Source organism: Neolamprologus multifasciatus, chromosome 15 (genome assembly GCF_963576455.1).
Source record: "Neolamprologus multifasciatus chromosome 15, fNeoMul1.2, whole genome shotgun sequence".
Taxonomy (NCBI): domain Eukaryota; kingdom Metazoa; phylum Chordata; class Actinopteri; order Cichliformes; family Cichlidae; genus Neolamprologus; species Neolamprologus multifasciatus.
In genome coordinates, this window is record NC_140453.1 from 23,557,037 (window position 1) to 23,570,237 (window position 13,201).

Genomic DNA, 13,201 nt, shown 5'->3' on the forward strand with positions numbered 1-13,201 from the left:
ACGGGGCTAAAAAAAAAAGCAGCTCAGGAGTTTAGCTTTAATTCAAAATTCAGTACACTGTTGAGATTACATATTATGGTGCTTTTACATAAATCATAAACCTTTTAAAATCCCTCTGTTTACCAATGTAGGCATGTTTACAAAGCGTAAAACCTTCTCAGGTGCACACTCTCCAGCCTGCTGATGTGTTTGTGGTTCCTGAGCATGAAAAACCGGAGCCGTCTGAGCTCTTCTGAGTTTACTGTTGACAGTATAAACCATCTCTTGTGATGCAAATGGCCTCCTTTGTTGTGGCCGACAGGACATTACACAGCTGATAACAGCAGTTCCAGCTCCTACGCTCAGTGAATAGGAAAGTGTGTGTGTGTACCTCGCAGCGTCCAGCCTTATCACCCTGACACTCTGATCACCTCCTGCTCTGTTCTTATCTTTGCTTCCTGCTAAATTAACGCCCAGCGGCGCACATTGACAACACCAGACACCAAAATGCTGCTAAACCGATTGTACATGGGAAGGCTGTTGTTTCATATTAGTGAGCAGTTATAGCAGTAGATACATACAGTGAGGCATGTGGTAAACACACGATGGCTGTGCTTGGTTCCTCATATTGAAGAGGTACTTTAAGGTTATATCTGGTATACAGGATTGTTACAGGACTAGAACTACAGCCAAATAACCAAAAACAGACTTTCCTGGGTGCTTATTTTACCTGTAAAATATTATAGGTACTATTAAATATCCTGCACCACAGCTCCACGGAGATAATAAACAGAAGCTGATTCCAAAGACACCACCTGGTCAGCTGAATGAAAATCTGCTTAGCACTTTGACGTGAGCCAAAAGTTGCTGGTTTTTATATAATGCTTTCATTAAATGACTCATTATACTGCACATTTTGTAAAGCTGGTCTCAGATCACACCTGTAGGCTGACTGCAGTATTAGTCATAAACCTTGCTGCTCCATCTTAGTGGGTGGTACTCAAATGCCAACCTATGGGGGTGGAAAAATGAGCGAAATAAGCAAAATTCCAGTTTTTATGAATCAGCATCCACACAAGACCAGCAAGTTGCTCTGTCACTGGCAGTTAGCTGCTAGCAGGCGTTCAATCTCCAGCTCACTAAAACTCTAATGTATTTACCACCTTGTCATATGTTGATTAATAGTCTCCATCACTTTCATTTACATTTTTCAGTCTCTCGGGATCTGCACACTTCACATTGGCAGTGATTATTTTGCCCATCACTGACTTTCTGCGGTTTCTGGTCCTCACATTATTACTGATCCTTTTCTTCATGGACACCACATTACTTACACTAACGAGCAGGTAATAGTATGATAAAGTAGAAGAGGTCATCTACAAATCAGAAGGTTGGTGGTTTGATCCCTGGCTGCTCCTGTTTGCATGCCAAAGATACTGAACTATGAGTTAGTCCTGACATGTTGATTAAAATGTGAATGTTAGGCTAGGAAGCATTTAGGCATCTAAAAAATGCTTGTGTTATTGAAGCTTGAGTATAAAGTTACTGCTATAACTGTAATTTGGGATGTGATAACTAGCAAGCTGAGAGACCTTCCATCTACTGAAGAAAAAAAACAAACAAAAAGGTAAAAATATAAATGATTTGTTGAGTCACCTAAAGTAACTTTTCTTTCCTTTAAAAGTTCTACATTACTGACCTGTAGATATTAGCATAATAAACACATTTCCCAGCAAACAATATTTATAGCTGGATCAGATAAAAATGCCTCCGTGCTTTGTGTCAGCATTGTATTAAGCGTTGCTTTCTGACATGAACATGCGAATAATAACAACAACACAATAACACAGCAACAATCTGACAGCGACAGTCAAACTTTCTTGTCAATCCGTGCCAGAAGATGGATTTTTTGTTGTAGCGCTGAGGCATTATGGCCCATTACTGGCGTCTGGATGCAACAAAATCAGCAGCTCTGGGTTTGCTCTGTTATCTGCCGGTGACAGACAGCTGTGGTGACCCTGCAGTCTGACCACGGTGAGCAGAGGGCTGAGCCGCCGCAGAGCTCTTTATCTGCCTGACCCCGTCCCAGCCAGTAATGGGGGGGGGGGGGGGGGGGGGGAGGACTCAATGAGCACAAGGAAATCTGTGTTGGTGTGGAGGGGGGTGGACATTTGGGCAGGGCTGATAAGGGGGGCCCCTTGCAGGCCGAAACTGACCCATCTTTCACCCTCTAAATGTGTTGCCGCCTCACCATTAGTCCAGTAGACACTAACTGCCTCATTAGTCAACTCATTAGTGACAGCAAACACAGATCGCTGCAGCAGATCCTGATGAAGGAAACAGTGGAGTGGCTAATTAAAGGGGGCCGGCTCTGGCCCCGCTGAATGCCAGGCCTCAGACAGCTGCGTGCGCCTGCCCCGGCACCGCCGCAGTGCCAGCCTCACCGGCTCTATGAGCGCTGAGAGATCTCGCTCTCTCAAAACAACAACCCTGGTTGCCTGGCAGCTATCAGCTGGCTCTGAATCAGCAGCCCTCTGCTTCTTATTATTTGCTGGAGCAGTTAATCTCAGGGAGCGAGGACAGAGGCAAACAGAAGACGTATGAGCTGAAGTCAAGTGACATTTCCAGAGGTTTGGATTCCTGGCATGAAAGGCGATAAAGAAATGAAACAGAAGCTCGAGTGACAGGCTCTGGGATACTCGGGCGCCTAAACACGTTTCATTATAACATCTGCCAGATCTCTATTACAGCACCTGCATCCTCACCGTGTTCTTCTTCTTTGCCACATGCAGTGTGACCTGTTTGTGCTTATAGCAGACATCATTGTCTGCAGACAGTTACTGATTCAGAAACATGAGGTGCATGTTTAAGTGTTTGTACTACAGGTTGTGCCACTTGATGATTCTGAGTGTCATTTACACAGACTTTCATTATTAGACATATATGGACAAATCCACTGCGACCTATTTTGAATATGTAATCTTAAACACAAATTAATTTTAGCAGTTTAATCAATGCCATAAGAGCAACTTTAAAAGTTCAATCAATTTTTAGTAAACATGAGTAAACATGATAAATTTATCAGGAACTACTTTTAGAGGTGGATTAATCCATATTTGATCCTGTGAGTATTTGAGGCAACCGGCTGGTGTGTATGGTCAGATTGATTATGACTATAATGATTCATGAAGGAATATGTCACACGTTGGTGGCAACAGTGGCACTCTATGGCACAGAGGAACAATATTGTATACATCGGGCTTTGGTTACACTTGTACGTGGCACATTTACATCCGCCTGTTCACCACAAACTACCCGACAGAACTCTTGGGAGCACTTTGAGTGTATAGGTGAGATTCTGAGCAGCTAATGAAGCTGTGTGCCGTGTGCAGCAGAGCTGTGTGCTCTGTGTTTGATGGGGACTTGGAGATGATAAGGTGCATACACAATGCACAGATGGTGAGAGGTTTCTGTGAGAGGCTTAATAAGGGCTTGAGCAAATTTTTGCCCCGGGACAGCAAACAGCTAATCGGATCAGAGCCAAACAGGAAAAACGCTGTCACTCCTGCCACAAATTTAGAAAGTACAGCCGCAATCAATCCTGGAGTTAGTTCAGAGGCAGACTCACCAGGAACAAAGCACCTCGAGCAAAGCTAAACCTGTGTCCGAAGCTCCCACCAGCACAATCCGGGTATTAATGGTGACCTTTGGCTCCATGGTCAACTTTCTGCTGATGAGGCTGAGAGCAAACGGCGCCTAAGAGAAACAAAGAGAGGAGAAGGTCTGTCACGTTTACCCCCATCTGGAGGCGACACATCACTCCCAGAACAACTGACACCATTTTCAGGAAATTAAATAAATGCAGCAAATGTACTTATCATTACATAATGACCTGTCCAATTTCTCCCATTCACAGCTCAGCAGATTTCATCAGGGCGCCTCATCAGCCTGCAAGCTTTCAGCTTTTCTCTTTATACTCTGTGACATTCAAGCGCGACTCGTGCTGAATCTTAGGCCCTAAACGTCTGCGCTGTGTGAAACTTAATGGACACGCCATCAATCATGCTTTTCACCAGTTTTCAAAAAAGTTCACAAGCATTTGAGCAGAAACGGCTCAAAGCAAAGGGATTTTCTTGCGTAAAAGGAAAAAGGAAATTACATTAAATGCTGCAAATTTCCAACAGCATATGAACTTTTTATACATCTTTTTTCAAGGGAAGAAGAATTTCAATGAGCTGACACGCAATCTGCCAAAGTATGCAGAGTCCTGCCTCCCTGCATAAGCGTATAATTACAAGTAGCATGAATAACATTTCGTGCAAAGCACATTTAATTTTAGCCAAAACGGAAAGCCCGCAGGGATGGGAAGAGATCAAACATGTGACCTGAGAGTTAAGGAACCCTTTTCTCCAACAATCACAAAAGCGTCCCACAGGAATTGGTCGAACACGCCGTTCCAATTTCCCAATTCTCCAAGGCCAATCGTCTCTCTCGCCTCCTCTTACTGTGATCTGAGGCAGCTAATGTCACCTTCATTTTCTATAATTAAACAGATTGGCCCCACAATGCACCTTATTGAATGAAAACAACACTGAGCAAAAAAAAAAAAAAGTAAAAGAAAAAAAGTGTGTGTGTGTGGGGGGGGGGGGGGGGGGGGGGGGGTCACATACACAGAGGTGTTTTGGCACAGGTTTGACTGTGGGAGGAAAACGAAAGAAGCCTTGGTTATTTTATATGATAAATAAGCCACACACTGAAAAATCCAGCATCAAAAAGCATCAAAAAGTCACAAAAATTAAACTTTCCGGGTTTGATTTTGAATTGTGTTTGGTAATTTAGTATATACCAAGCTTTTGTTTTGAAGCAACATATTTCAAAAAAGGTTGAGAGGTGTGTAATGCTTAAAAACACTTAATGGAACAACTAATTAAGTTAATTAGTAACATGATTGTGAATGAAAACTATCCCGCAGAAGCTAAACCATGTGTATGCAGCCCTCCGGGTAATTTTAATTTTAGCAATACAATGCCAAACCACATTCTGCAATTATTCCAGCTGCACGAGCCTCTGAGTACAGACTATTTATAAAAATGTCTGTGATTACTAAACAATTAATGCCACATTTTGGTCCTCGAATTAAAGCTGAGAGCGTGTACTTTCATGTTATTTGAATATTTTTGTACAGTTAAAACCTGAAAAATGTGCTCCAAAATAGATGGGTGTAACTGTATTTTTCTTTTTTTTCCATTTGGTCTTTGTACAGCATGTCAGAAACAGGGTTTCATCTCAGGAACTTATGTAAGCAGTAAAAGTCAATTTGTCTTTATTTTAATTTTGAATGCACAGGCTCATTATTTTTTATTTTTTGCTTAACTGGAGATAAAGTAGCCTTAGAGTCGATATGTTATGTATATTGTGTGATTGCTGCAGTTAATACTAGGTTAAATCATGCAGCAACCACTGATGCTGAAAAACAAAATGAATTTCATGCAATAATCTGCAGTTCCACTAACGACCACATGAGGCAAGCTCCAAAGTGAGTCGATCCCCAGACGTCTGGGTTAAAATGATTTACCAGTATTAAAAAAGCATGTTTAAAAACTGGTGCAAAAAGAGTGTTTTGGATACTTTTATGCATAAAAACTTCCCAGTGGGAATTTTGTCATAACTGGATACTGGAGTTATGGGTATGGAGGTATGGCTGTTATGACTGATTATATTATATTATTGCAAACTCAGCCTGTGCTTATTTTGCTGAGTGAAACTCCAGTATTTTACAGGTTTGCTATTTTGCACTAATTATCAGACAGGTGTGCGTTTGTGTGTTACATCCATGTAGTTTATGAATGCAGACTGATAACAAGTTTGTCAGAATTAGATGAACTCCACCCTCTGGTCCAAATACGGTCACTCAAAAAAACCAACATGGGTCCAACAATTTCCCACATACTACTCCTGAGAAGTTGTCTAAAGCAAATTTAAGCAAGTTTTAAAACCTTAAAGATGATTAAGAAAAAGTATGAACAGACTGCATTACTGTTCTCTAAATTTTATTACATTTATAAATATAAACTGGGACATCCTGTTTGAATATGTAAATAAATATGAAATGAGCAGCACACTGGGTCTGAAAAGTCTGTGACAGCTTTTTGGTGATGACACTGACTTGCCGGTATCATGTGCGCCTTAATTTTGAAGATAAGATCATGTCATGACCGTTTTCTGGTTCATTTAGACTAGCCTTTACCCTGAAGAAAAAAAACATCTCATATTATTGTTTGCATGTATATCAAGTTTGTCTGTTCTATTAACTTTTAAAATAGATAAGACAACAGTGTTTTAAGCTGATGTCTCACGCAGCTGCTGTAGGTCGACATTTATTGAAACTGAGCTTTACTTTATATGTAAAAACCCTTCATATGTTATCATATACTGGAAAAATTAAATGCCTAGATGCATCAGTCTGAATACTGCAGGAATTGACCAGATGAGGTAATCAGATGAACAAAGCTCTCGTCTCATCTGCATGTGAGGTGGAGCAGGTGCAGCCGCTCTTATCGCGCTGGAGGTGCCTCACCTTTGCCGCACACAATGACCACGGCACTGCGTAACATGATCCCGTATTGACAGAGAGGGAACAGGTGCTTTAGATTTGATTAATCATCCCGGGGCCGACATCGGGAGGAGGCTGGGACAAAGATCTCAGAGGCAGAGCTGTTATCAGGCAGCGTGGAAATCATGACTGGCATGGGGCTGGCGGGAGGGGAGGGGAGGGGAGGGGGGTGATGGAGTGAAATGAACATGTTAGTGTACATGGTGACGCCTCAGGTGGAAAGAGCGCTGCTGAACATGGGGTAAATATTTGAAGTGCAGGATGTTAAAATCAATCAGCCAGGCTTTAAGCCCCAAACATGGTTGACAGCTGAAACCATGCCATTATTCACACAGGCTACTTTCACCTGCTTTTCTCCACCTTTTACTGAAGTCATCTTAAGAAGCGGCACTTCATATTTACAGAAGAAAATATGCCTTAAACAGAGCGACAAACCAAGGTACTAAAACCCAGGCTGTTAGTTTCATTTTGAAGTGACCGATGCTCAAACTTTCCCCTCAGGAAAGTTTGAGCATCGGTCATTTCATTTTCTTTATTCTGTTGCACTTTTTCCCTTTACTTAATCAACTTATAGTGGAAATCAGGCAGCAGGTGACAGCTCAGCATACACTGCACGTGGAAGATAATGCAAGTGTTTTCTCTCACTTTCAAATAATTAATCTCAGCTTTTTATTATCATCAGTGCTGAGCTGACACACATACAGGTGAGTATTACTCTTCAAAAAGCATCAAAGCTGATCTGAAGGAAAGCGATGGCCCGACACCTGCCTGAAACACTCTGTGCTGGTTTTCCTTTCATTTGTATGTTTAGTTACAAAAACAGACCTGCGACAGATGGTCTGACTCCCCTCAGGGCATGGTCTCAACATCATGGAGTCAGTCTGGGATTACATGAACAGACAGAAGACTGAGACTATAAGACTGTAGCCACAGAAGATGCTGGAACAATAAACATACCAAAAACCTTAGTGCCATTCTAGGAACCAAATCATCGATGTCCTCGGCAGAATGTGTCACTCATTCAACAAACCTTAAACCCTTTTTACCGAGTCAGACACAATCTGTCCTTCCCTAAAATACTCTAAACACATTCTCAAACACTAAAACACTAAAAAGCGAACCACAAAGAAAAAATTGGAGGAAAACTACAACACAGAAGTCCAATCTTAAGCAGTTTTCTGATGTAATTTAATCAATATATGCCGGTTTGGAGAATGTCTGAGGTTGATTCCGGCAATGGATGGAAACACTGAGAGGCAGTGAAGTAATCAGAAGGGCAATCTGTGACATGGCATGTTTGTTTACATGGACTCACAATGACAAGAAACAAAAGAAATGACCTCATTCCACGTTTCTATAACAACAACATAAGGTTTACTTGATTCATGCTTCTTATAACCATGTTGGGGTAATGTGGAACTGACCACTTATAAAGTCTTATGAGCTATTCAATACAAGCAAATGTAAGTGTACAAAGATTTAGTATACATTCCTTCCACTTATCCAGTTCAGGGTGACAGTGGGGCTGAACACTGTTTGTTTCATATCTGAATGAGTGAATTAGGACAAACAAGTAGGAAGAACGACTGCAGCCACAATCTCAGGTCTTTACTGTATCCTGATATTTCATTTCATCTCATCAGTAAAACTGTAAAACTGCAGCACAACTGGAAATACACACTACATTTTTTATGAATGGTGCAACAAATCTTCACTGGTTCTAGGTGTTATCTGAATGATCATCTGTTATTTTGAGTGGAGGTTTAACAGTTTGGATGTGTTTGTGAGGTTTTACCTGAGAAGTCTTGGCTCTTTTGTGTACACAGCTTTGAGCCTGAGATAGTTAAATCCTCAAAGGATTTCCCTAAAAGTTAAAAAACTAAATCTCATCTTCTGAGCCAAACACTGTGTGCTGATTAGTCCATCATGCTTTTTTGCACATGAATGTGGGAGGACTTTTGTAGTTAATCCTCAGTAGAGTAGTTTAAAAACATTTGTTTCAAAGTGAATGTGATAAACTGTTGTAGGTGTGGGGGAAAAAGCTGCTCAGAAGCATCACTAAAACATGAACTTTCATTCCATCAAACTGTGCACTTCATCCTCCAGCAGTGAGTTTCTCCTGCATACCTACAGTTTGTCTGAACTCTTTTGAAACAGCACCACCTGGTGGCCACATGCGCACCCTGCTGTGCTCCCTGCCATCTAAACTCCCTGGCAGGAGGCTTCCTGTCAACCTGCTGCTGCTGTGCCCACCTGGTCTTCTGTGAGGCGCCTAGACGGGGCGTTGATGCCAAGCTCCTCCAGCGGGTAGATGATCTGGTGTCGTGGGCAGACGGGGACGGCGCAGTTGAGGACATAATGCAGATGGTGGATGCAGGAATTCTGAGTGCAGAGAAAGAGGGCATGGAATCAGTGAGCACAGAAAGGGAAAATCCCATCGGAGGTTAAACAGCAATCAGTTTGGGGCTTTGGGGGGGGGGGGGGGGGTGCAACTGGAAAGCTACGTGGTGATAACGAGCTCGGGTGAAGAGTTAGATGATACACGCGTTACACCACTGACACACGCTGCCCAAGCACAGCTAATTCTCTGCTTATCTTCTGCCATTATTCCATTTTCACATCACGATCCCCCAATCTGGTGCTTGTTTGTGGAAGTTAATTAGCAGAGGAAGTGGAGGTCTCTACACATTGAGGAAATTTCTTATTATGGCGTGGAGAGGTTGAGCTGGCAGTGCTGTCGACACCTGCTGCCCCAACCTCGGGGACCGGCAGCCTGCTGTAAAAAATGACCTGCTGACAGGCACAACACGACCACAAACCCGTCTCTCTGATCAAGTTAGACGGCCATGGAGCACAATTCCATATTCAACCTGTTCTCTCCATAAATAAAAGTTTGCTGAATTAGAGGAAACCATTAAATGATGAAAACTCAGTATAAAAACATTTGGTTTTATTTATGTTTTTACGGGGTTGTGAAAAAAATTGTTTCTCCTGGCTTTCAACAGTTTATTTTCCCTTCCTGCTGTAGGGATGATCTAATCTAACTCTGCCTTTATTCAGGCTTTCTGTGACTTAAGTCAAAGTAATCAGTGATAATCCAACACAGAACTAATGCAAACTGAATTACTTAACGAATTACTTAACGAATTTATTAGACCACCTGTCATAAAAACAAGAAGGCAAATGTTTTGAAAATCCATTAACATCAGAGAGCATTCAGCCAATGATTATTTCCTACTGTACATTTGCACTATTTTATCAGATAGTGTTTTCCAAAGTGATTCATGATCAGAATGTAAAACACATTTACATGTATAGATTCATTCCAAAGGGCTCTCATGCCTCAGAACGCATAACAAACCGACATACCGACGGTTTGAGGACATGAGGACATGTTGCGTGGGTCAAATACAGCCTACTTTGATCTTAAGTGGGTTGAACCTGTGAAACTACATGGTAAATGTGCAAAATTGAGAAAAAGTTCTAGTAGTTCAAAGTGTAAAGTTTTCATTAATTTACACAAAATGTTGTATCTTTCTTTTGTTTTTTGTTACTGTGGACTTACTGTAAAAAAAAAAAAAAAACAGACATTTCCTTAGCAGTTACTGAAAAAACAGGAAGTTTGAATGAAACTGGGGAGGTGGTCTTTAAAAGCTGGCTTATGAAAACACGGTTAAAACTTAAAAATCTATATGCACTCCTTTTCCAAAGCCAACCTGTGGGCCGGACTCTCAGGCCAAATCTGGCCTCTGGGCCTTATGTTTGACACCCCTCATCTAGACTGATTGTGTACCTTTACTGACAACCTGTGCATGCACTATCTTGCTACCTAGACTGGGGTTTTATAGTCACATGATCTGTGTAAAATGGATTTGTCTTTTTTTTTTTTTTAACACTTTTTACAGCGTGCACTCATTAGTTTGTTACACTAATGAGCAGCCTTGCACCCCAGCTGGAAGTGGCCCAGTGGTTAAGGGCTAAGCAAGGACCTGGAAGCTCCGTGCACTCACCTCCTGGCTGTGGTACAGGGGGTAGATTCGGAGGTACAGGCAGGATTTGCCAGCCTGCCGGAGAACCTCCTTAAAGAAGTTCTTGGAGAAGTATTGGACGGTGGTTTTGAGGACGAAGTGGAGTATCTGAGCGTGCTCATCATAGCCATGGTGGCTAAAGTAGATGAAGCTCTCGATGTTGTAGTGAGCACGGATGTACTCGATGTCCTGACAAAGACACAGATTCATGTGAGCTTGACGACAGAGGAACAAATTTCAGAAGTAATATTTTAGGTTTTTCTCCTTTTACGTTGTACATTTTGCTTATTGCAGTTCTTTTGCCTTTGTTGCCTATTACTGTGTTATTAGACCATGATAAAGTATTGGTATGCCATGTCATATAATAGCTACATTATTAAGAATTAATTAAAGCTATTAATATAACTTTAATTAATTTTATTTGTACATTGTCTGTTTATTTATTGTTTATTTTATCTTATTTCAAATTAGTATTTTATTTAATAGAATATTTTCTTAATTATTTATATTGTTTAATTGTTTTTATTGTTGTTGTTGGAGGTTTGCTTTTTTTTGCAAGTATCCCATGTCCACAATGTGTCCTAATATGGCCATTTAGCATTAAAAATAATAAATAAAAACAAATAAAAGCGGCAGATCGATGGAGCATAAAAATGAACATGAAGCACAATTCCTAATGGAAAAAATTTTTCCAGACTTTAATCGTATAAAGCGCAGCTCTTTAGTCAGAGATGAAGTGAAAAGCCAGGCTAGTGTTCAAAACAGCTCGCTGGCAACTCCATTTACCTTTTATTAGAAATCTTTTTGCTCCTTTAAGGCAGAATGGGGGTTTAAATGGTCAAACACTTCACACTTTTACTAATAAACCAGACTTCTAGTACCTGCTCGTCTTTGATGATGACTATTCCAACTAACTCTGCTTCTGCCTGGGCGATGAAGGCCTGCAGTGGAATGGCATCCTGAGGAATAAGTGAACCAAACAAAAACACGTCAAATTTCCGTGATTCCACTGAACTACACACGAGCGGAGTGCACTTTACTTGTAGCTGAGACCAGTGCCATGAATACACATGAAGTGGCTGCATTCTCATTTGAGAAGTAATTATCAGTGTTGGAGCTGCGGCAGTGACAGCTGGGGTGTCAGTCAGAGAGGAAAATCCGTTCAGCTGAATTCTCACCAATCTGTTCCCTGGCACACGAGCCGATATTCCTCATTATTCCAAGACAATCATCACACCGCTCCAGTTACACTCGACGGTCCAAATTAATCACCATCTCATTTTTTAAAGTTAAGGGGAGCAAAAAGAGTCTTACCCGCCTTCAATTTACTATATTAACCCTTTGTTGACGTCTCTGGGTTTGGAGTCCTGTTTGACTTTGTTTATCTCATGATGTGTTTCAGATTTTATGATATTGTTTTTTTAACTCTTGGTTTTTGTGTTGGTGTGCAGGGCGAAGTTTTCTGCCTGCCTGCCTCCACCTGTATTACTTCCTGTTTGCTCCTCTTACCTCCTGTTTCCTGCTATCTGCCAACATTCCCTGTCTAACATCCATGTTTCCTAAATTTTGGGACTGCGGTCAAGTTAGTCAAGTTAGTTTAAGAAAGGTTTGGAATGAATGAAATGACCCTGAAGTATCTGCGTGGCAGCTGTAATAAGAGCTGTCTGACTTCTTTAAAGAGTAAGCAAAGGTGCTTTTATGCTTCCTTTAGCAGAGGACACACTGGAGCATCTTTAACAAAAGGAAAGCAGATACTACTACTTCAGGATCATCATTAATTAGTTTTACTTCAGAGAGTTACACAAAGGCTGAAGAAAATCAGGAGTTACAAACATAATAAGCTAATCTCAGAGTCACAAAAAATTTTCTTTGATTTCACAGATGAGATGAAGTAGATGTTCCTCTTTGTTTAAAATACAAATTTGATATTAAAGTGATTTTCATATCCAGTTTTGTCAAAGTCTTATTTAAACAGAACTTGTTACGAGTTGTTTCAACTTGTAGTTGAAACTCATTTTCTGCAGATATATCTGAATGTGTGAGTATTTGTCTGATCTAAAGCACAGCTGAGGTCTGTCTTTGTGAATCTGACTGCAGGTGTGTTAATAACAGTGTTTGCTGGCTGACCTGGTCACAGCCAGTCTCGTAGTAGCGGTCCAGGTCCTGCAGCAAAGACTCGTTCAGACTCAGATCCTTCACCAGAGCAGAGACAGCAGAGCGGTCCAGAGCCACGGCTGGCCTCACGCTCAAAGACCTGTGGGGAAAAAACACTTAAAGAGTCTGTGGAAATGCTTTGTATAGTGCTCTGAGCCTTCATAAATGATTTCATGGCATAATCACTATAAATGACTGAGCAGTTCATGCTCTGTATCGTTGCTGTTTTAAAGAATGTGTTGATCTCTTGGGCTCAGCACTGTAGGAGTACATGGATGATTTTTCAAATTTCACTAAACATACTCAGCCACTTTATTAGGTACAGAAGTTCAACTTTACACTAACCAAAGTATCTAACGAGCCAATCACACGGCAGCAACATGATGGATGTAGGGCTGCAGAAATGATCACGACAACCTTCTGAAGT

At 41.2% G+C, this 13,201-nt stretch overlaps 1 protein-coding gene across 3 annotated transcripts in view; it reads right to left on the bottom strand.

Moving 5' to 3' along the window:
• The window catches only part of cfap61 (cilia and flagella associated protein 61), a 53,990-nt gene that overhangs the window by 29,136 nt on the left and 11,653 nt on the right, over nt 1–13,201 (bottom strand). For all 3 annotated transcript variants that reach the window (XM_085134195.1, XM_085134197.1, XM_085134196.1), the window contains exons 11-15: nt 12,748–12,874; nt 11,502–11,579; nt 10,603–10,809; nt 8,846–8,974; nt 3,608–3,735 (exon numbers count right to left, since the gene is read on the bottom strand). In XM_085134195.1, coding sequence (XP_084990321.1) covers nt 3,608–3,735; nt 8,846–8,974; nt 10,603–10,809; nt 11,502–11,579; nt 12,748–12,874 — 669 coding nt within the window. The remainder of the gene's footprint in view (nt 1–3,607; nt 3,736–8,845; nt 8,975–10,602; nt 10,810–11,501; nt 11,580–12,747; nt 12,875–13,201) is intronic.